Genomic DNA, 23,718 nt, shown 5'->3' with positions numbered 1-23,718 from the left:
AGTCTCTTACCATTCCAGAAAATTTCCCCCATGAAAACAGGACAGAAAAGAAACAGGTTTAGTATAAAATAAGCATTAAATTAGAATATAATGTATATCACAGGCATTCTGCTAATGAGATTGAAAAAAACAGAAGGAAATCTCACGGTTTTTACATAGCCAAGCAGATACAACCCATTAGAGATACGATCTCAATACAAACAACAACTAGTTTTCAAATCGAGGATTTGACAGCACCATTTGTCATACCTTGTTCAATGTCCTTGATAGATTGGATAGCCAGCTGTGTTTGCTAATTGCCTTTGTAGTAAAAAATAAATTTCTTGTATATTGATATCTGGAAGTAGGTTTGTATTTTGTAGCAAGACAGCAGCTGAAGTTATCTCCTACTTCCCAGGAACCAACAAGGTGGAGGAGCTAACGTCCTCAATAATTAACGTCAAAATGATGGTCTTAGAGCCCCGAGGAAACATGTCTGGCATGCTTATTGAGTCTTTAAAAAGACATATGCTTTTCACAGGCGGTAGAGAAAGAAGTCACAAGTTTTCTAAAACAAACGATCTAAGTGAAAGCGTGGGTAGGGGAATTTTTAGCAGGGAAAATTAAGCCACTCGTATTTATTCTTATTTACTCTTGTTTACTTACAAATCAAATGAAATTCATTTTCTAGTCTATTCAGTGACTATAATGTATGTCTTCCACAATTTTACTGGAATTTCATATTTATGAGGATTTTATTGATTCAAAAATATTTATCATAGAGATTTCAAAAAGAATACAAATTTCATGAAAGAAAGCACATATGCCTCATGTAACTCTCTCTCTATATACTTATAGATTATATATCATTAAAAATTGGTCTATGTTGACAAATGGGTTTATTAAATAAATATTATTTTAATTCCCTTTATGATTCAGCCCCTGTACTAGATACCTGGGATACTTCAGTGAACAAAATGGCAAAGGAACCTTAAGTTTATGGAGCTTAAAGAATAAACATTATAAGCAGTAAACATGGTATATTATAAGTTGATAAAAATTTATGGAACAAAGTGGTGTAATATAATGGTAATTTTAAGAATGTAAGGGTGGAGGTGGGGTTGACATTTTAAATAATAACAGAATGCCTATTTGAGATAAATCTTAAGGAGAAACTTACAGGAGGTGAATGCCGTAATTGACCTATGAGTAAATGTTTTCATCTTTTCTTTTTGTAGAAATAACAGAAAGAAAATCAGGTCTTTTATCTTAATTTTATCAGCAATAAGGTGAAGGAACCAAGTACAGTGCGGCTTCAACATGGCAGAGTATTTTGATAAGTGTCTCAGACCATTTGTTTTGCTATAAAGGAATACCTGAGTCTAGATAATTTATAAAGGAAAGAGAGTTGCTTGGCTTGTTGTTCTACAAACTGTACAAGAAGCATGACCCAAGCCTTTACTTCTGTATTGGCCTCTGGCTGCTTCCATTCATGTCAGAAGGCACAGGACAGCCAGCGTTTACAGGGATCACACGGTGAGAGAGGAAGAAAGAGAGAGATTAGGGAGGTGCCAGGCTCATTTTTACAATCAGCTTCATAGAAAGCACTGAAGTGAGAATGTGCTCATTACCATGAGGACAAAACCAATTATTGAAGGACACGCCTGCTGTAATCCAAATATCTCCCATTCAGCCCAAAGTCTAATATTAAGAATCTAATTTCAACATGAGATTTAGAGAGACTGATAGACAAACCGTGGCTATGGGGAGAGGTGAGGCACCAATTGGGGTCTTAGTAATGGAGCAGAAAGCAGTTTCTGCCCCATCCAGGGGAAGAAGAGTCGCTAGCACACCGCGATTATTAAAACTTCTCAGATCTAGTCTCCTGGCTCTCTTGAGGTCATAGAACTGAAAGAAAGAAGATACGGATATAGCGATTAAGCCAAATAGTTTCAAGTGTTGCCAGAATAATGGGGCTCATAATATGCGCCTTTTCATAGGTGACATAATCAGATCACCTAAATAGTCTGTGCCAACAATGTTGTTTTTCAAAGAAATTTTTTGTTTTTGCTGCAGGTGGCTTTTTTTATGGTGGTTCATCTTCTGCTGACTCAGACACAGGAGACCCACTCTTTGGCCTTGGTTTTGGTGCTTCAGAGAAGGCTGAATCCAAGTCAAGAGAAGGTTGGGATGCTGATATTTCAAAGTTAGGAGACTCAACATCAGGTACTGTTAGAGAAAAATACTTACCTAGGAAGCAAATGCTTTTTTTTTTATTTGGGAAAACCTGATAGTCTTTATTTCATCTGCAGATATAGCATTAATCAAGTAGTGGAGATCTGAAGGCACTAACTCTGAGGGCCAGTGAGACTGAGGACTTCTGTCTTTAGAGGTTTTGGCAATGATATTTACATTTAATTAATTGCTTTCCTGACAATTTTATTTTCTCATGCTACCTTTATACTTGGAATGATTATTATAATGATCATGCATTTTTATGACATTTTCACTTTCTGTCTATTACTAATTTAAAAGGCTTCTTAGACTGAGACATGATGGTCTCTCTCCACTCACATTTTTGTATCCAGCTGACATTCATTTTGTACCCCAGCACTGTTTCCATAAATTATACACTTGGTTTCTGAATAATATAATAGAGCATAGTTTCTAAATGGTTTGTGGCCTGTAATTTTACTTTTGGGGCAGGAGAAATGTAAGTTTCTTTAAGTGAAGCATGCCCCGTCTGGTTCAACATTCCTGCTGGCCTGTTCAAATTTTTGCCGTCCTTCCCTGGTCCCTGAAATCTCCATAATTTATATGGAGACAGACAAAAAATGGGACAGACAGAAGTCCAGGTGAGAAAATAACTTCAATATGTAATATTAAAGTTTAATATTTGAGTCCATGTGGTGAAAGGCAGACACAGCTTTGGGTACAGGGATGTTTAAATATCTTCAGGAAAAGCATACAATTTTATGCCCTAGAATTTTATATAGTTTTATCCTCATTTATTATGTAGTTTCCATTTAATAGATGAGGAAAATTTGATTAAGAAAAATTGGTTTTAGAAGCATTAAATTGCTCATCCAAGGACAGGCCAAGGGCACAGTCAAGGGCAAGAATGTAAATGCAGATGTATAAAAAATCAAAAGTCAAGAGAAAAGAATAAATGTTAAATCAAATGTGTTTTTAATTTCAGTTTGACAAAAATACAATTGTGACAAGCTGCCTGGCCGGGTCCCAGGGCAGAACTTACAGATTCATTGGAATTTAATCTGAGAACAGGGTTGGGCATGCCCCAGCCACAGTTCTAACACTGCTCCCTCTTCTCTCTCTGGCCTTGTCTGACATCGAGAGGGGTATCTTGGCTTTCCCATCTTGTTCCACTACTCAGACAGCTGGCCACCCACAGGCTATCCCTAGGCCTGGGAGTTCAGTCTTTGCAATGTGGTCTGATGTGGGAAGCAAGCCCACAAAGTGGTTAGGGCTGCTGCCCAGGGGAGGAAGAAAATGATCCAAGATAGGGGAGGGAAATTAGCTCAAGCTCTGGGTAGGGATGTCCCCTTGACCCTCACCCTGTATTATTTGCCCTCTAAACTGAGCCAGGACCTAAGCAAGGCCAGAGTGTGACTTGTGTCTACCAGAGCAGGAACCCCTCCCCCACTTGCCTGAGTCTAAGAGGGGTCTTGTCCAAAGCCATTCTTTTTTATTTTTTTTTAATCAAACTGATTAACACAGCCATCAAGTCAATTACTTATTTTTGTGGTAAGACATTTAAAATTTACTCTTAGTTATTTGAAAATACAACCTTGCATTACTCAAATTAGGTGAGATCCCACCAACCGCCGTCCCTTCTCCCACCAATCGCCCTCCCCTTGCCCCTCTCTTTTCCAGCCTCTCCCCCCCACTTGCTAGACTCTATTTTGATTGTACATGTAGAGCCCAGATGGGTTTGACTCAGAAAAAATATACTTCTTCTGTGACTAGACACCACTTTACTCCTGTCTGCTTTGACATCAAAGTAAGATATTTATGTATTAAGCAGTAGTTCTGAAACTATATGACAATGAAGAAAGGCAGTGAGAAAATAAAAGAGAAAAAGAGGAAGAGTGTGTACTGGAGGAAGGAGGGTAGAGAGAAGCGGCGATGAAGATGGCAGATTCTGTGTAGGGAGAAGAGCAGCGGAAGTAACAGTGGTTGGAGGGTCCTTTCATACAATGACCCCGTACACCGTGCGAACTCGATTTCAGCATCTGTACTTCCCTAAACCAAATACCTACATACAAAAAAGATCGTTTCAGAAGGTCTGAAGTGTGGGGTACCTTTTCTTCAAAGTGCATAATATGCTATTATTTTGAGTATTTTAAAATTACATATTTTATTTTTATATAGTATTTGCATTAGAAAAATCCAAACATATTTCTTAGAAACATGGAAAAAGGCGAAGAATTGTAAAAGTAGATGTTGGAGCACTGTAATTAAAAAAAACAAATCTCTTCTTACCCTGTAAGACCTCTCTATGATATTAGAAGAGAAAGCGAACAGCTAATTGCCAAATGGGCATTAAAATGGAACGTGATGTACATCACAGATGTTCCTCTGGAGACATTGCAAACAGAGAATGATGTCTCCTGGGTCTCCTGTAGCCCAGCAGATACAGCCTCCCAGATACATGTTCTCAAGATAAACACTAGCTCCTTCCCGAGTAAGGCACTTGATACCACTCTCTGTCACACCTAATTCATCTAAATTTACACAGGATTCCTAAACCTATGTAAGAGTGAATACAAATAATAATAGGTGATTTGATTCTCCCTATTCAATATAAGGGAATAGACTTCTCCCACATGCAGTTTTTTGTCATTTGCGTTAGATAACTTTACACACAATAATATGATACATAGTGGTATATGTACAACTGTATAGAGAGATGCTTGGAGAGTTATTAAATAACATAGTAACATATATTGTAGCAACCTGTGTTTTCTGATTGCCTTTAAAACAAATTCTTGTATATGTTTGAATGGAGGGAGATAGGTTTGCATCAGCTGAAGTTTGGCTCCTGTCTCCCAGGAAGCTAGACTTAGGGGAGCTGTCTTCCTCTGTGATTACATCTCAGTGATGGCCCAGGTCCTTGAGCAGATATTTCTGGGATGCTTATTGAGTCTTTTAAAAGACATATACATTTCAAAAAGAGGTACAGAAAGAACTCCTAAGTTTTCTTTTTTCTTTTTCATCACATGCATCTTATTTAAAGAACAAGTTTCTAGTGCAGATCTTCCATAAACCCTATGATATATAAATTTTGAAAAACTATTTTTGCTCTATGAATTGAGAACAGTGATTCTTAATGTTTTTTAAATTCCACATTTTTAATTGACACAATCATCTATGTTAATGGAGTACATGGTGAGATGGTTCAATACAAACACAGTTGGACGTAATTAGCATTGCATTATTTCAAACATTTATCATAATTTTGTGTTAGGAACTATCAATAGCCTTCTTCTAGCTATTTGAAACTTTTTTTATTGTTAAATCATAGCTGTGTACATTAGTGCAATCAAGGGGTACAATGTGCTGATTTCATATACAACCTGAAATATTCTCATCAAACTGTTCAACGTAGCCTTCATGGCATTTTCTTAGTTATTGTATGTAGACATTTGTATTCTGCCTTTAGTAAGTTTTGCCTGTACCCATTCTAAGATGCACCGTATGTGTGGCCCCACCCATGACCCTCCCTCCACCCTGACCTCCCCACTCCCTTCCCCTTCCTTGGCTATTTGAAACTTTATGTCAGATTATGTTTATACATTTAGAGAGGCAGAGAAAGAACTCACAGAGAAAATGATCTCAGAAAAACATGTGTGTAGGGGAGCAGAATTCCCTTCCCTAATTTTAATAGAATTAAAGCCCCTCTTCTCATTTGTACTGACCTTACATAATCTTCAAATTAAACTTGCAAAACATGTGTTTCATTCTCTTGCCTATGTGATAACAAAATGCCTATCTTCAACAATGGTACAGAATTATCATAGTTATTTAAATACTATTAATTTGAGAATATTGTGACTTTATTGTTGATATTTCAAAAAATACAAGCAGCGTGACCAAGTCTACATATGCCTCATGTAACAAGGCATACATTACCATAGGTGGTGGTCTTTGCTGGGGAGTGCATTTACGACTTCACTGCAAACCCTCCACAGCCAGGCCCAGTTCTGTACACAAGACATATCTCAGTGAATAAAACAGGCAAAGAAACATTAGGTTTGAAGAGCTTAAAATATGGAAGGACAAAGCCAATAAAAGACAACATAATTAGCAATAACACGGTATATTACAAGGTGATAAAAGTCAGTGGGCTAAAATAAGGCAGCCTAATGGTAGCTGGAAGCCTCAGGGTGGGGTGAGGTCATTTTAAATTGTCAGGATATGCTTCATTGATGAAACTTAAGCTGCGCATTGCAGGAGATGAAATCTACAATTTATCTAGGAGTAAATGTTTTTATCTTTTCTTCTTTGCAGAAATATCAAAAGGAGGATCAGGTATGTTATTTAAATTCTATAAGCTACAAAGTGCAATGGTCAAAGGTATGGTCTGTCTGTGCGTGTCCACGATCCCATCCTCCTCACCATTATGTCAGTGCCTGTTGTGGACACCCCGTCGCCACAAGAATAAAACCAGCAGGGACCACGGATTAAAAGTGCAAATGCCTGCAAGAAGGGGACTTCCCATAGTCCAGGGAGAGCCCTGAGCAACCTCTGCCACGGCCTTTTATTGAAGCATTATACAAGAGGTGTGGGGGCCCACGCACAAGAGCTACAAGCTTAATGATCACTACGTGCTCTTTCCCCCCAGGCTGACTTCCACCCTGCTGCTCATGAATGTCCAATGTATAACACCTGCTTGCTAACAAGTGACCTTAACTCATCAATGCACGCAGCTGCTTGAGGGCTTGTCTCTGAGCAGCCAAACATCTCCATACGGGCTAGGAGACTGTTTCACTCCCAGAAACTCCCTCAAGAGCTGGTGACCACTTCCACAAGCTTGGTCTCCTACAATGGTCTCCTACAATGGTCTCCTATTAAAATTTAATATTTGTGGATTGAATAGGGCAGAATATTCTGCTGGAACAAAGTAGGGCTGGAAATTAGGGGCTTAGAACGGAGAAGTTTCCACCCTGTCCAAGACGAGTTTCTGGTATACATCCATCATTCCATCTTTATCGCTCCTTTGTACTCTTTTTTTTTTGTGTGTGTATGTGTCTGTTTTGAGGTCTCAGACTGTGAAAAGATGCAGATAATGTGCTTAAGTTGATGAGTGATGTATGTTGTTTTAAGTGCTGCCAGAATACTGGGATTTACACACACAAAAAATGTGGCTTTTCATTGTCCAGAAACAGATCACCTTTACAGTCTGGCCAGCAGTGCTGTTTCAAGAAAATTTTTTGCTTTCATTGTAGGTGGCTTTTTTTATGGTGGTTCATCCTCTGGTGGCTCAGACGCCAGAGACCCATTCTTTGGTGCCTTCGGGAAGACGAAATACACCTGGAGAGAAGGACAAAACGCTGGCAGTTCAAAGTTTGGTGACTCTTCAACAGGTACTGTTAAAGAAAAAGTACTCACCTGGGAATGATATGTGTTTTATTTTTGTTGGAGATAACCAAATAATCGTTCTTTTAATTGCAGCACATGGCTTTAACCATTAGAAAAAGTCCTATGCCTCTAATTCTCATACCAAATAGAGTGATAAATTCTGTCTTCAAAGATTTTTGGCAAAGAAATCTGCATTAAACTAATTTTTATTTCAGGATTATTTTTCTAAATTACAACCTCAATTTGGTTAGTAATATGATACAGCATATTTGGGAAATGGTTTGTGGCCTGCAATTTTGTTTTTTGGGGAGAAAAAAATGTAAATTTTTTTAGATGAGGCATATTTGCCCTGTTTCAACATATTTGTTCTTACTGAGCTATTCAAATTTTTATGGTACGTACCTGGTCCCTGTGTTCTCTGTAGTTTGTACCTCTACAAAAAATGAAAAAGAGCAAAGTCAGGAGAGGAAACTGACTTCAATGTTATACATTGAAATTTAATATTTGAGTTCATGTCAAAAGACACAAACAGCTTTGGGTGTAGGGGTGTGGTTGAAATATCCTTCAGAAGGACACAAAAATTTCTTTCTGTGCAGTCATATTGTTTTATGTTCATTGATCATGTAGTCCTCATTTAATAAAAGAGGAAACTCTGTTTTAGACATGTTGAACTCGTTATCCCAGGGCAGGCCAAAGGCAAAGTCATGGGCAATATTGTAAATGCAGTATATAAATAATTAAAAGTGACACATAATGGACCAAAATGGTGCATAAAATGTGTCCACATTCTGGAAGGCTAGGTTCCAATGCAAAATTTTCTGATTCACTGGAATTCAGTGCATAAGCGATGTTGGTCGTGACCTCGCCTAGGTCTCTGTTCCTCTCCTCCTTGTGTATCTGGCTTGTCTCACACCGACAGGGATACCCCAGCTGAATATTTCAGTGCATCTACTTCAGGAAATTGGCCATCCCCTGACCATCTCTTAGGTCCAGTAGTTCAGTTTTAGGAATGTGGTCTAACATTGGGAAGAAGGTCTTGGAAAAGTTATTCCCGAAGGCCTAGACTGTGGTCTTGGGGCTGATCCGGGAGAGGAGGAGAGTGGCACAGGCTTTGGTCTCTTTGACCCACAACCTATATTCTTTTCCCTCTAAAGGGGGTCTTGGCTCATGGAAGGCAGGACCAAGACTTGTGTAGATCATAGTAGGAATCCCACTTGCATCCTGTCCAGGGCTATTCTGATTGCACATGGGGCACCCAGGTGGTTCTTACCTAGACATCCATACTTTTTCCGTGACTAGCTATCACTTTACTTCTGTATGCTTTGCCATTTAAGTAAGATATTTGTGTATTAAGTAGAAGTTCTGAAGTGTATAACTTTGGTGACAATGAGACAGAGAGTAAAAGAGAAACGCAGAAAGAGTGTGCGGGAAAGAGGAGATGAAGATAGGAAATGCTATGTGAGGGGGAGGCGGGTAAGCAGTAGTGGTTTGCGGGTTACTTTCTAACACTAAGTAATACTCAGTAATGGTAAAACATAATATAATAGTGTCACTTAATCTTAGATAAGGTAATATCTGATTTAAGGACTTGCATTCCTCCTAAACCAAGTGTCTGTATATAAATCTTATAACTTTAAAATCTCTTAATCATTGTGTGCCTTTCCTTCAATCTTCATAATATAGTGTGTACATATTACTTATTCTCAAAATTACATAAAAATTTATTTTTGTATGCTGTTTTCTTTAGCTAAATACAAATATACTTGCTAGGAACAGAAAATGGCTAGAAATGCACAGTAGTTGTTGGGGAGTTGGAATTAAAAACAAAATCTCTTGACAGCTTGGAAAACCTCTCCGTGAAAGTGGGAGAGAAAGACCACAGTTTTAACCCTGGAAGGTGTTAGGCCTGAGGGGGATGCCCAGGACAGGTGTTCTGGGGAAGAGGTTCCTGACTGTTAGCCAAGCAGGTACAAACCATAACATACATTCTCATGAGCTAATAATTACTTATCAAGGAAGAAGACTTGAAAGCATCATTTGTCACACCTACACCATCCTAAATTTTCTTGGTAGGAGCACTAGCCATTTTGCTGATTGCCTTCAAAGGAAAACAAAACATTTCTTGTGGTACTTAAGACTAGAGGGAGATTTGTAATTCGTAGACAGGCACTGACTGAAGATGGGCTCCTACCTTCCAGGAACCTAGGAGTTAGGGGAGCTGTATTCCCTCAGGGTACCATTTCAAAATGATGGCCTCAGATCTTAGGCAAGCATGTCTTGAGTGCTTATTTAGTCTTTCAAAAGACTTATAGACCATTCAGAATGGTATATAAGGGCAGCAAATTTTCTTTTTGTTTATTTGGTCACATGGATCTTATCAGCATAAGTAGAGTATAAGGCTTCCATAAATAATGTGATATATGGATCTTTAAAAAATTCATTTCTTCTGTGCTATTACTTCAGAGCTGTTATTCATACCTTTTGGCAGGCTTATTTTTAAGTGACGTAATGACCATATGTATTTATGGGCTACCTAGCAATGTGTCAGTATATAGATAGAACAGGGCAATTAATAAATCCATCCTCTCAAACATGTATTATATTTCTGTGTTAGAAATCTACAATTTCACTCTTCTTGGCATATAAAACTATATATCATATCATTGTATAATTATTATATGGAGAAATAGAAAGTTCTTACAATTTTTGAAGCAAATTTTGAAAATGTGTGTTTTGAGAGAATGCTCTTCCTCGTTTCTAACAGAGAGAATTAAACCACTCTATTGTTATTTGTATTTGCCCTTATATGATCTTCAACTGTAACCCACTAATCACGCTGTTCGTTTTCTGCTCTATTCGGCAGCCAAACATACGTCCTCAGCTTCTATACAGGAATATCATGGTTATTAAGTGTTATTAATTCCAAGTATTTTAATTTTATTATAAGGATTTTAAAAACTCAAACAGCATGACATAAAGCACAAATGACTCATGTAACAAGCTATAGATTAACTTAAGAAGTGGTCTGTGTTGGTGAGTTCGCTTATTGATTAAATAATAATGAGCACCCTCTGTGGTTGAGGCCCGGTCCCACACAGCTGAGATATATCAGTAAATAAAATAGGCAAAGAAACCTTAAGTTCAGGGAGCTTAACAGCTAGAAGGATAAAGTCAATAAAGAACAACAGAAGTAGCAGTAAACGTGGTACATTGCAAGGTGGTTAACTCTGTGGGATAAGAGACAGTAAGAAAGGGTATCTGGGAGTGTCAGGGTGTGGGCGGGGTTATCATTTTAAACCTTTAGGCCACAGGCATCCTCAAACTGCGGCCCGCGGGCCACATGAAGCGATGTGAATTGTATTTGTTCCTGTTTTGTTTTTTACTTCAAAATAAGATATGTGCAGTGTGCATAGGAATTTGCTCATAGTTGTTTTTTTTTAAACTATACTCCGACCCTCCAACGGTCTGAGGGACAGTGAATTGGCCCCCTGTTTAAAAAGTTTGAGGACACCTGCTTTAGGGTACCTTGTTGATGAAACTTAAGCTGAGAGTTGATGAGATGAATGCCGGCTGCAATTAATCTATGACTAAAAGCTTCATTTTCTCTTGTTTGCAGAAATATCAAAAGGAGCATCAGGTATGTTAATATTATCTGCTACAAGGTGCAGTGGCCAAAGAGAGTGTGGATTGAACAGGCCGAGTATTCTGATAGAGGAAAGTGGGGTTAGAAATTTGGGGCTTATGATGGAAAAGAGAGAAGAGAGGGATTCTCCTGCCTGTCCAGGACTAGGCACGTCTCGAGTACACGTCAGTTATTCCATCCTCACAGCTCCATGCTACTCTCTCTCTTGAGGTCTCAGAGCCTGAGACGATGTAGAGAATGTGATTGCATCAGTCAGTGGTGGATGTTGTTTGAAGGGCTCCCAGATACTGGGACTTACACAAAATAAAATGTGCGTGTTCTTTATTCATAATCAGATCACCTTTGTAGTTTGTGTCAACCATATTGTTTTTAAAAAAACCCTTTTGTTTTCATTGCAGGTGACTATTTTTGGGGTGGTTCATCCTCTGGTGACTCAGACACGAGAGACCCACTCGCTAGTCTTGGATTTGGTTCTTCAGGAGAGGATGAGTACACACTGACAGGTCACAACACTGGCGGTGTAAAGTCAAAAGCCCCTATACCAGGTACTGTTATAGAAAAATATAGAACAAGCTAGTGATTTTTATTTTTACACTAGGTATAATCTGATAAACCTCTATATTTGAACACATCACCTTAGTTTAATAGTGGAGAATCCAAAGCCATTAAGTCCACTGTCCATTTGAGTGACAAATTTTGTCTTCAGAGAATTTTGGCAAGCATATTTACATTTAAATGATTCTTTCTTTATACCTTTCAAATTTTCCAATGGTCTCATGATAATTGGCATTATTATTGTAATTCTCCATTTTTATTGATATTTTTCACTGTATAAAGAAATAATTGTAAACGCTTCCTAGACCCATATGTAGTATATCGTATCTCCAGTCATTTTTTGTATCTAACAGCAAATCATCTCGTAAGTCACAATGTGTTCCATAAATCATACGTTCACTTTGCTAAACAATATGATAAAGTTGAGTTAGTAAATAGCTTGTTGCCTATAATTTTTGGCCTCTCTCTTTTTTTTTTTTTTGTTTGTTTTTGACCGGGTCTAGGTTTGAACCCACCACCTCCAGTATATTTGGAGCTGGTGCCCTACTCCTTTGAGCCACGGGCACCCCCTGGCCTCTCTTTATCAACACACTCATCCTCACTGGCCCATTCAAACTTCTTTTATTGTCCTTGCGTGGTCCCTGTAATCTCTATCATTTGTACCTCTATAGAAGTGGGAAAGAAGATGTCTAGTGAGGACTTAAATGTCAACATTTCATATTAAAATTTAATATTTGAGTCTATCCTGTGAAAGGAAGACAGTTTGGTTATAGATGTGTTATCGAAGTGTCTCCAAGAAGGGCATAAATTTTTCTATGTTCCTGGGTTGTGGATCAGGGAATGTATTCCCATTTTGCATGTATGTAGTTCTTTTTCAATAGAGGAGGAAAATGTGTTTAAGAAAAATTTGTTTCAGAAGTGTTAAATTGGCCTCTAAGTACAAGCCAACGGCACAGTCAAAGGCAAGACTACAAATGCCAAGTATATAAATAATCGAAAGTTTAACAAAAGAACAATATTTAATCAACATAATTTTTATTTCAGTTTGACAACAAAGCAATTGTGACGACCGGGAAGGCCTGGTTCCAGTGCAGAATGTTTGAATTCACTGGAACTCAGTACTAGAAGAGAGTGGGCTGTGTCCTAAGGAAGGTCCCTACACCCCTCCTCCTTGTATCTGTGGCCTCACCTGACAGTGAGCAGGATACCTCAGCTCACCTCTCTTAGCACATCTGCTTTGGCCAATTGACCACCCAGAGCCATCCCTGGGGCTCGGAGCTCAGTCTTTGAAATCTCACGTGACTGTTGGAAGAGGGTCTTAGTGGAGCTGTCTTCCTTCATGATTACATGTCAAAATGAGGACTCTACTTCCTGAAGGGAACATTTCTGGGATGCTTATTGTGTCTTTAAAAGACATCTACATTTCAGAGAAGTAGAGGAGGAACTCACAAGTTTTCTTTTTTCATTTTGGTCACATGCATCTTCCCATTTAAAGTTTCTAGTAGGTCTTCCATAGAAATGCAGGGATTTTTAAAAATTTGCTTAGCCTGTGAATTCATACAAGACATTTTCAATATTTTTTAAATTTAACCTTCTATGTGGCATATAATAATGGTCCATGGTTATAGATTACACAGCGATTTTTGATAGTGAGATGAGGGTACTTAGCATATGCATTATCTCAAATGTTGATGTCATCTTTGTGTTAGAAACTATCATAGTCTCCTTCTAGCTCTTTGACACTATACGTCATATTGTGTGTATACAATTTAAAGAGGTAGAGAAAGAGCTCACCAATGTTCTAAAGGTAATGATCTTAGAAAAAGTGTGTGTGGAGGGCAGAAGTATCTTCCCTAATTTTTAATAGAACTAAATCACCACTTGTGTTGCTTTTATGTAATCTTCAAATTATACTTACAAACCATGTGATTCATTCTCAAGTCTATGTGATAACAAACATGTGGATCTTCCACAACTTTACAAAATCATCATAATTATGAAGATACAATTCATTTGAAAGTATTTTGATTTTCTTCTTGAGATTTAAAAAATGCAAATAGCACAGCAGAGACTACATATAACTTCATGTAACAAGGCATGTATGACCTAAAGAAATGATCTTTGTTGGGGAGTGTATTTATTAAATGAAGATTAAGTGGGCACCCTCTGTGGTTCAAGCCCTGTTCTACACACCCGGGAAATCTCAGAATAAAATTGGAAAAGAAACCTTAAGTTTAGAAGGATAATGTCAATAAAGAACAACATAGTCAATAGTAAATGTGGCAACGGTAAAGTGATGAATCTGTGAGTTATAATGGAGTAACATAATGGTAATTGGCAGTGTCAGGGTGGCTGTGGGGTTAGCTTTTTAAATCTCAGAGTATACTTCATGGATTAAACTTAAGCTGAGTCTTGAAGGGTCTCATCTGCAATTTACCTATGAGTAACTATTTCATTTTTACCTCTTTGCAGAAAGAGCAAAAGGACAATCAGATAGGTTATCTTAATTTTATCAGCTACAAGGAACAGTGGCAAAAGACAAAGAGCTTGGAACAGAGCAGAATATTCTGATGGAGGAATGTGGGGCTAGGAATTTCAAGCTTAGTAATGGAGCAGGGAGAAAGCAGGCAAGTTTTGTGAGTGTCCAGTACAGAATGAGTTTCTGGTATACATCAGTTATTAAATCTTGCCAGCTCCATTGTACACTCATGCTTCAAGTCTTAGACCCTGAAAAGAAGATGTAGATAATGTGCTTAAGTCAATCAGTGGTGGATGTGGTTTTAAGTGCTCCCAGAATAATCAAACTTGCACAAAACAAAAATATGGCTTTCCATTATTCATATCAGGCCACCTGTATAGTCTGTGTCATGCACACTATTTTCCATGAAAATCTTTTGTTTTCATTACAGGTGACTTTTCATTTGATGGCTCATCCTCTGGTGGCTCAGATAAGAGAGACTCACTCTTTGGTCTTGGATTTGGTTCCTCAGAAGAGGGTGAAGGGTTGACAGGTCACAAGGCTGGTGGTGTAAAGTCAAAAGAGTCTAACCCAGGTACTATTATGGAAAAAATACCTACGAAGCAAGTGCTTTTTATTTTGTTGACAATAACCTAATAATCTGTGTTGTATTGTTAGCACATGACTTTAAAAGTAAGAAAAAGTCCTTAGGCTCTTATTCCAATACTAATTAGAGTGACAAATTCTGTCTTCAGAGAATTTTGGCAAAGAAATCTGCATTTAATTAATTTTTTCCAGACAATTTTTGTATTTTTATGGTTCTTTATATGTTGTCCCATTATTATAATTGCTGTTAATTTTATGACGTATTTCATTGAGTAAATTAATAATTTAAAATGATTCCTGGACCCTAATAATTTAGGGTCCTCTATTCATATTTCTGTATTCAACCACCATTTTTTTTTTTTTTTACATTAGGAATCTCTCTCAGAATTCCAACTATAGATTCTGAATAGTGTGATAAAGCACAGTTTCTAAATGGTTTGTGGTCTGCAATTTTGTTTTATTGGGTGTGAAAGTATCAATTCATTTGGATGAATCATAGTTCAATGTTTGTCTTTCTACCGGCCTGTTCAAAGTTTTACTCTGCTGCCTGTCCCTGAACTATCTATAGTCCATACCTGCACAAAAATGAGAACAAATGAAATGAGGAGAGGAAAATAACTTCAATATTTCATATAGAAATTTAATTTTGAGCCCATGTTGTGAAAAGGCATTAACAGCTTTGAGTGTAGGGGTGTGGTTGAAATATCTAGGATGGACACGAAAATTTCTTTCTTTCTGTGAAGTCATATTGTTTTATATTCATTGATCATGTAGTCCACATTTAATAAAAGAGGAAACTTTTTTTAGATATATCGAATTCTTTATCCAAGGACAGGCCAAAGACAAAGTCATGGGCAACATTATAAATGCAGTATATAAATGACTAAAAGCTACACGTAAAGGACTGAAAGTTTTCTGATTCATTGGAATTCAGTGCATAAGCGATGTTGCTCTTGACTTCACCTAGGTCTCTATACCTCTCCTCCTTCTGTATCTGGCTTGTCTCACACGGACAGGACTACCCCAGCTAAATATTTCCATACATCTACTTCAGGAAATTAGCCATCCCCTGGTCATTTCTCAGGACTAGGAGTTCAGTTTTAGCAATGTGGTCTGACTTTGGGAAGAAGGTCTTGGAAAAGTCATTCATGCAGGTCTAGATTGTGGTCTTGGGGCTGATCTGGGACAGGAAAAGGAGAATGGCACAGGTTTTGGTCTCTTTGACCCATGACCTGTATTCTTCACCCTCTAAAGGGGGTCATGGCTCATGGAAGGCAGGACCAAGACTTGTGTAGATCATAGTAGGAATCCCACTTGCATCCTGTCCAGGGCTATTCTGATTGCACATGGGGCACCCAGGTGGGTTTTACCCAGACATCCATACTTTTTCCATGACTATCATTTTACTTCTGTCTGCGTTGCCATCTAAGTAAGATATTGGTGTATTAAATAGAAGTTCTGAAACTATATAACTTTGGTGACAATGAGACAGAAGGTAAAAGAGAAACGCAGGAAAAGTGCGCAGGAAAGAATGGTAAGGTCACGGGAAAGAGAAGATGAAGATAGGAAATGCTATGTGAGGGGGAGGCGGGTAAGCAGTAGTGGTTTGCGGGTTACTTTCTAACACTAAGTAATAGTAATGGTAAAACATAATATAATAGTGTCACTTAATCTTAGATAAGGTAATATCTGATTTAAGGACTTGCATTCCTCCTAACCCAGGTATCTATATATAAATCTTATAACTTTAAAATCTCTTAATCATTGTGTGCCTTTCCTTCAATCTTCATAATATAGTGTGTACATATTACTTATTCTCAAAATTACATAAAAATTTATTTTTGTATGCTGTTTTCTTTAGCAAAATATGAATATACTTGCTAGGAACAGAAAATGGCTAGAAATGCACAGTAGTTGTTGGGGAGTTGGAATTAAAAACAAAATCTCCTGACAGCTTGGAAAACCTCTCCATGAAAGTAGGAGAGAAAGACCACAGTTTTAACCCTGGAAGGTGTTAGGCCGGAGGGGGATGCCCAGGACAGGTGTTCTGGGGAAGAGGTTCCTGACTGTTAGCCAAGCAGGTACAAACCATAACTACATTCTCATGAGCTAATAATTACTTATCAAGGAAGAAGACTTGAAAGCATCATTTGTCACACCTACACCATCCTAAATTTTCTTGGTAGGAGCACTAGCCATTTTGCTGATTGCCTTCAAAGGAAAACAAAACAAAACATTTCTTGTGATACTTAAGACTAGAGGGAGATTTGCAATTCATAGGCAGGCACTGACTGAAGTTGGACTTCAACCTTCCAGGAACCTAGGAGTTAGGGGAGCTGTATTCCCTCAGGGTACCATTTCAAAATGATGGCCACATATCTTAGGGAAGCATGTCTTGAGTGCTTATTTAGTCTTTCAAAAGACTTATAGACCATTCAGAATGGTATATAAGGGCAGCAAATTTTCTTTTTGTTCATTTGGTCACATGGATCTTATCAGCATAAGTAGAGTATAAGGCTTCCATAAATAATATGATATATGGATCTTTAAAAAATTCATTTCTTCTGTGCTATTACTTCAGAGCTGTTATTCATACCTTTTTCTAGTCTTATTATTACTATTATTATTTTTTGTAGTTTCTGGCCGGGGCTGGTTTCAACCCACCACCTCCGGCATATGGGGCCAGCGCCCTACTCCTTTGAGCCACAGGCACCGCCATTTTCCAGTCTTATTTTTAAGTGACCTAATGACCATATATATTTATGGGATACCTAACAATGTGTCACAATATGGATAGAACATGGTAATTAATATATCCATCTTCTCAAACATATATCTCTGTGTTACAAATCTATAATATCACTCTTCTAGTCATATAAAATAATATATCATATTATTTTGTAAATAATAGAAAGTTCTTACAAGTTATTGAAGCAAATAATGAAAATGCGTGTCTTGAGAGAATGCTCTTCCCATATTTTTGACAGAGAAAATTAAACCACCCTATTGTTATTTGTATTTGCCCTTATATGATCTTCAACTGTAACCCACTGATCACGCTGTTCATTTTCTGCTCTATTCAGCGGCCAAACATATGTCCTCCGCTTCTATACAGGAATATCATGGTTATTAAGTGTTATTAATTCCAAGTATTTTAATTTTATTATAGGGATTTTAAAAACTCAAACAGCATGACATAAAGCACAAATGACTCATGTAACAAGCTATAGATTAACTTAAGAAGTGGTCTGTGTTGGTGAGTTCGCTTATTGATTAAATAATAATGAGCACCCTCTGTGGTTGAGGCCCGGTCCCGCACACCTGGGATATATCAGTAAATAAAATAGGCAAAGAAACCTTAAGTTCAGGGAGCTTAACAGCTAGAAGGATAAAGTCAATAAAGAACAACAGAAGTAGCAGTAAACGTGGTACATTGCAAGGTGATTAACTCTGTGGGATAAGAGACAGTAAGAAAGGGTATCTGGGAGTGTCAGGGTGTGGGTGGGGTTATCATTTTAAATCTTTAGGTTATATCTCTTTGATGAAGCTTAAGCTGAGAGTTGATGAGATGAATGCCAGCGGTACTTAATCTAGGACTAAACACTTCATTTTTTCTTGTTTGCAGAAATATCAAAAGGAGCCTCAGGTATGTTATCCTAATATTATCTGCTACCAGGTACAGTCGCCAAAAAGAGTGGATTGAATATGGCCGAGTATTCTGATGGTGGAAAGTGGGATTCGAAATTGGGGCTTATGATAGAAAAGGGAGAAGAGGGGGATTCTCCTGCCTGTCCAGGACTAAGCTTATTTCGAGTACACGTCAGTTATTCCATCCTCACAGCTCCATGCTACTCTCTCTCTTGAGGTCTCAGAGCCTGAGACGATGTAGAGAATGTGATTGCATCAGTCAGTGGTGGATGTTGTTTGAAGGGCTCCCAGATACTGGGACTTACACAAAATAAAATGTGGCTTTTCCTCATTCGTGATCAGATCACCTTTGTAGTTTGTGTCAACCATGTTGTTTAAAAAAGAAAAAAGTTTTGTTTTCATTGCAGGTGACTATTTTTGGGGTGGTTCAGCCTCTGGTGACTCAGACACGAGAGACCCACTCGCTAGTCTTGGATTTGGTTCTTCAGGAGAGGATGAGTACACACCTGAGACAGGTCACAGCACTGGTGGTGTAAAGTCAAAAGAAACTATATCAGGTACTGTTATAGAAAAAATACTTACCGAGCAAGCTAGTGTTTTTTACTTTTTCACTAGGTATAATCCAATAATCCTCTGTATTTGAACACACAGCCTTAGTGGTAATAGTAGAGACTCCAAAGCCATTAAGTCCACCGTCCATTTGAGGGGCAAATTCTGTCTTCAGAGAATTTTGGCAAATACCTTTGCATTTAAATGGTTGTGTGTTTATACTTTCAAAATTTTCCAGTGGTCTTGTTATAGTTGGTATTATTATTATAATTCTCCATTTTTTCTTCATATTTTTCATGGTATAAAGTAATAATTGAAAATGCTTGCTAGACCCAGATGTAGTATATCATCTGTCCCCTCATTTTTTGTATCTAACAGCAAATCATCTTGTAGGTCACAATTTTTTTCATAAATCATACATTCACTTTGCTAAACAATATGATAGAGTTGAGTTAGTAAATAGCTTGTGGCTTATAATTTTTGGCCTCTCTTGTTCAACACACTTGTCATCATGGCCTTGTCAAACTTTTATTGTCCTTGCATGGTCCCTGTGACCCTGTAATATCTATCATTTGTACCTCTACAGAAATGGGAAAGAAGATGTCCACTGAGGACAAAAATTGCAACATTTCATATTAAAATTTAATATTTGAGTCTGTCCTGTGAAAGGAAGACACAGCTTGGTTATAGATGTGTTGAAATGTCTCCAAGAAGGGCATAAAATTTTTCACCTTCCCTGGTCATTGACTGTTTTTTATCCTCTTTTTACATGTATATAGTTCTCCTTCAACAGAGAAGGAAAAATCTGATTAAGAAAAATTTGTTTCAAAAGTGTTAAATTGGCCTCTAAGTACAAGCCAACGGCACAGTCAAAGGCAAGACTACAAATGCCAAGTATATAATTAATCAAAAGTTTAATAAAAGAACAATATTTAATCAACATAATTTTTATTTCAGTTTGACAACAAAGCAATTGTGACGACCAGGAAGGCCTGATTCCAGTGCAGAATGTTTGAATTCACTGGAACTCAGTGCTAGAAGAGAGTGGGCTGTGTCCTAAGGAAGGTCCCTACACCCCTCCTCCTTGTATCTGTGGCCTCACCTGACAGTGAGCAGGATACCTCAGCTCACCTCTCTTAGCACATCTGCTTTGGCCAATTGACCACCCAGAGCCATCCCTGGGGCTCGGAGCTCAGTCTTTGAAATCTCACGTGACTGTTGGAAGAGGGTCTTAGTGGAGCTGTCTTCCTTCATGATTACATGTCAAAATGAGGACTCTACTTCCTGAAGGGAACATTTCTGGGATGCTTATTGTGTCTTTAAAAGACATCTACATTTCAGAGAAGTAGAGGAGGAACTCACAAGTTTTTTTTTTTCATTTTGGTCACATGCATCTTCCCATTTAAAGTTTCTAGTAGGTCTTCCATAGAAATGCAGGGATTTTTAACAATTTGCTTAGCCAGGCGGCACCTGTGGCTCAGTGAGTAGGGCGCCGGCCCCATATGCCGAGGGTGGCAGGTTCAAACCCAGCCCAGGCCAAACTGCAACAAAAAAATAGCCGGGCGTTGTGGTGGGCGCCTGTAGTCCCAGCTGCTCGGGAGGCTGAGGCAAGAGAATCACGTAAGCCCCAGAGTTAGAGGTTGCTGTGAGCCGTGTGACGCCACGGCACTCAACCGGAGGGCGGTATAGTGACACTCTATCTCTACAAAAAAAAAAAAAATTTGCTTAGCCTGTGAATTCATACAAGACATTTTCAATATTTTTTAAATTTAACCTTCTATGTGGCATATAATAATGGTCCATGGTTATAGATTACACAGCGATTTTTGATAGTGAGATGAGGGTACTTAGCATATGCATTATCTCAAATGTTGATGTCATCTTTGTGTTAGAAACTATCATAGTCTCCTTCTAGCTCTTTGACACTATACGTCATATTGTGTGTATACAATTTAAAGAGGTAGAGAAAGAGCTCACCAATGTTCTAAAGGTAATGATCTTAGAAAAAGTGTGTGTGGAGGGCATAAGTGTCTTCCCTAATTTTTAATGGAGAGAATGAAATCACCACTTGTAATTTGTGTTGCTTTTATGTAACCTTCAAATTAAACGTACAAACCATGTGATTCATTCTCAAGTCTATGTGATAACAACATGTGGATCTTCCACAACTCTACAAAAACATCATAATTATGAAGAAACAATTAATTTGGAAATATTTTAATTTTCTTGCTAAGATTTTAAAAGCTTCAAATAGCATGGCAGAGACTACATATGACTTCATATAACGAGGCATGTATTACCTAAAGAAGTGGTCTTCATTGGGGAGTGCTTTTATTAAAGAAAGATTACTTGGGCAGCCTCTGGGGTTCGGGCCCTGTTCTACACACCTGGGATATCTCAGTGAATAAATTGGCAAAGAAACCTAAGTATAGAAGGATAATGTCAATGAAGAACAATATAGTTAATAGTAATGTGGCAAGAGTATAGTTATAAAATTTGTGGGTTATAATAGAGTAACATAATGGTAATTGGCAGAGTCAGTGTGGGGTGCAATTAGCATTTTAAATCCTCAGGCTATACTTCATGGATAAAACTAAAGCTGAGACTTGAAGGGGTCTCACTGCAATTTACCTATGAGTAGCTATTTCATCATGCCCTCTTTTCAGAAATAGCAAAAGGACAATCAGATAGGTTATCTTAACGTTATCAGCTATAATGAGCAGTGACAAAAGACAAGGAGGTTGGAACAGAGCAGAATAATCTGATGCAGGAATGTGGGGCTTGGAAATTCAAGCTTAGTAATGCAGAAGGAAGAAAGCAGGGAATTTTCTGACAGCGTCCAGGTCAGGATGAGTTTCTGGGTATACATCAGTTATTAAATCTTGCCAGCTCCATTGTACACTCATGCTTCAGGTCTTAGACCCTGAAAGGAAGATGTAGATAATGTGCTTAAGTCAATCAGTGGTGGATGTGGTTTCAAGTGCTCCCAGAATAATGAGACTTACAGAAAACAAAAATGTGGCTTTCCATTGTTCATATCAGGCCACCTGTATAGTCTGTGTCAAGCATGCTGTTTTCCATGAAAATTTTTTGTTTTCATTGCAAGTGACTTTTCATTTGGTGGCTCATCCTCTGGTGACTCAGACAAGAGACTCTTTGGTCTTGGATTTGGTTCCTCAGAAAAGGGTTAGGGGTTGACAGGTCACAAGCCTGATGGTGTAAAATCAAAAGAGTCTACCCCAGGTACTGTTATGGAAAACATACCTACAAAGCAAGTGCTTTTCATTTTTGTTGAAGATAACCTAATAATCTGTGTTTTATTTATTTTTGTTTGCTTTGTTCTGGGCATGGCTTGGTGGCTCATGCCTATTTTGTTGTTGTTGTTGCAGTTTTGGGCCAGGTTTAGGTTTGAACCCCCCACCTCGGTATATGGGGCTGATGCCCTACTCCTTGAGCCACAGGTGCCACCCTAATCTGTGTTTTATGAGCACACATGGCTTTAAAAGTAAGAGAAATTCCTTAGGCTCTTATTCCAATACTAATTAGAGTGATAAATTCTGTCCTCAGAGAATTTTGGCAAAGAAGTCTGCTTTCAATTAATTTCTTTCCAGATAACTTTTGTATTTTTATGGTTCTTTATTCTTTGTCCCATTATTATAATTACTGTTCATTTTATGACATATTTCATTGAGTAAATTAATAATTTAAAATGATTCCTGGACCCTAATAGTTTAGGGTCCTCTATTCATATTTCTGTATTCAACCACCATTTTTTTTTTACATTGGGAATCATGCTGAATTCCAACTTAAGTTTCTGAATGGTTTATGGTCTGCAATTTTGTTTTCTTGGGAGAAAAAATATACATTTGTTTGGATGAATTATGGTTCAATGTCTGTCTTCCTACCGGCCTGTTCAAAGTTTTACTCTGCTGCCTGTCCCTGAACTATCTGTAGTCCATACCTCCACAAAAATGAGAAAAAATGAAGTGAGGAGAGGAAAATAACTTCAATATTTCATATAGAAATTTAATTTTGAGTCCATGTTGTGAAAAGGCGTTAACAGCTTTGAGTGTAGGGGTGTGGTTGAAATATCTTTAGGATGGACACGAAAATTTCTTTCTTTCTGTGAAGTTACATTGTTTTATATTTATTTATTATGTAGTCCCCATTTAATAAAAGAGGAAACTTTGTTTTAGATATGTTGAATTCTTTATCCAAGGACAGGCCAAAGGAAAAGTCAAGGAAAATATTAATGCAGTGTATAAATAATTAGAGGTTACACATAAAGGACCAAAATATTGTATAAAATGTGTTTTCTTGTCTTCATTCTGGAAGTCCAGGTTCCAAAGCAGAGTTTTCAGATTCATGGGAACTCTGTGTGAGTGAGGTTGGCTATGCCCTAGCCTAGGTCTCTACACACCCCTTCCTTCTGTATCTGGCTTGTCCTACACAGAGAGGGATACCCCAGGAATATCTCAGAGGGATACTGAGAGGAAATCTACTTCAGCAAATTGGTCATCCCCTGGCCATCTCTCAGGACTAGGAGTTAAGTCTTTGTAAGGTGGTCTAATGTTGGGAAGAAGGTTTTGGAAAAGATACCCATGCAAGCATAAGTTGTAGTCTTGGGACTGCTTCCCTGGGGATATAGAATATAATCCAGAATAGGGGAAAGAGAGAG

The 23,718-nt window shown here is 38.0% G+C and overlaps 1 protein-coding gene across 1 annotated transcript in view; it reads left to right on the top strand.

Annotated features, from left to right (window-relative positions):
- The first annotated feature begins 1,424 nt into the window (after positions 1–1,424).
- The window catches only part of MUC19 (mucin 19, oligomeric), a 157,878-nt gene continuing 135,584 nt past the window's right edge, over positions 1,425–23,718 (top strand). The window contains 9 exon segments of the mRNA XM_053556581.1: positions 1,425–1,515; positions 2,056–2,205; positions 6,511–6,531; positions 7,449–7,586; positions 11,198–11,218; positions 11,623–11,769; positions 14,689–14,832; positions 18,469–18,489; positions 18,899–19,048. Coding sequence (XP_053412556.1) covers positions 1,425–1,515; positions 2,056–2,205; positions 6,511–6,531; positions 7,449–7,586; positions 11,198–11,218; positions 11,623–11,769; positions 14,689–14,832; positions 18,469–18,489; positions 18,899–19,048 — 883 coding nt within the window.

Source organism: Nycticebus coucang, chromosome 12 (assembly GCF_027406575.1).
Source record: "Nycticebus coucang isolate mNycCou1 chromosome 12, mNycCou1.pri, whole genome shotgun sequence".
Lineage (NCBI taxonomy): Eukaryota > Metazoa > Chordata > Mammalia > Primates > Lorisidae > Nycticebus > Nycticebus coucang.
The sequence above is the reverse complement of the archived record's forward strand: the minus strand, read 5'-3'. Positions and strand labels throughout refer to the sequence as shown.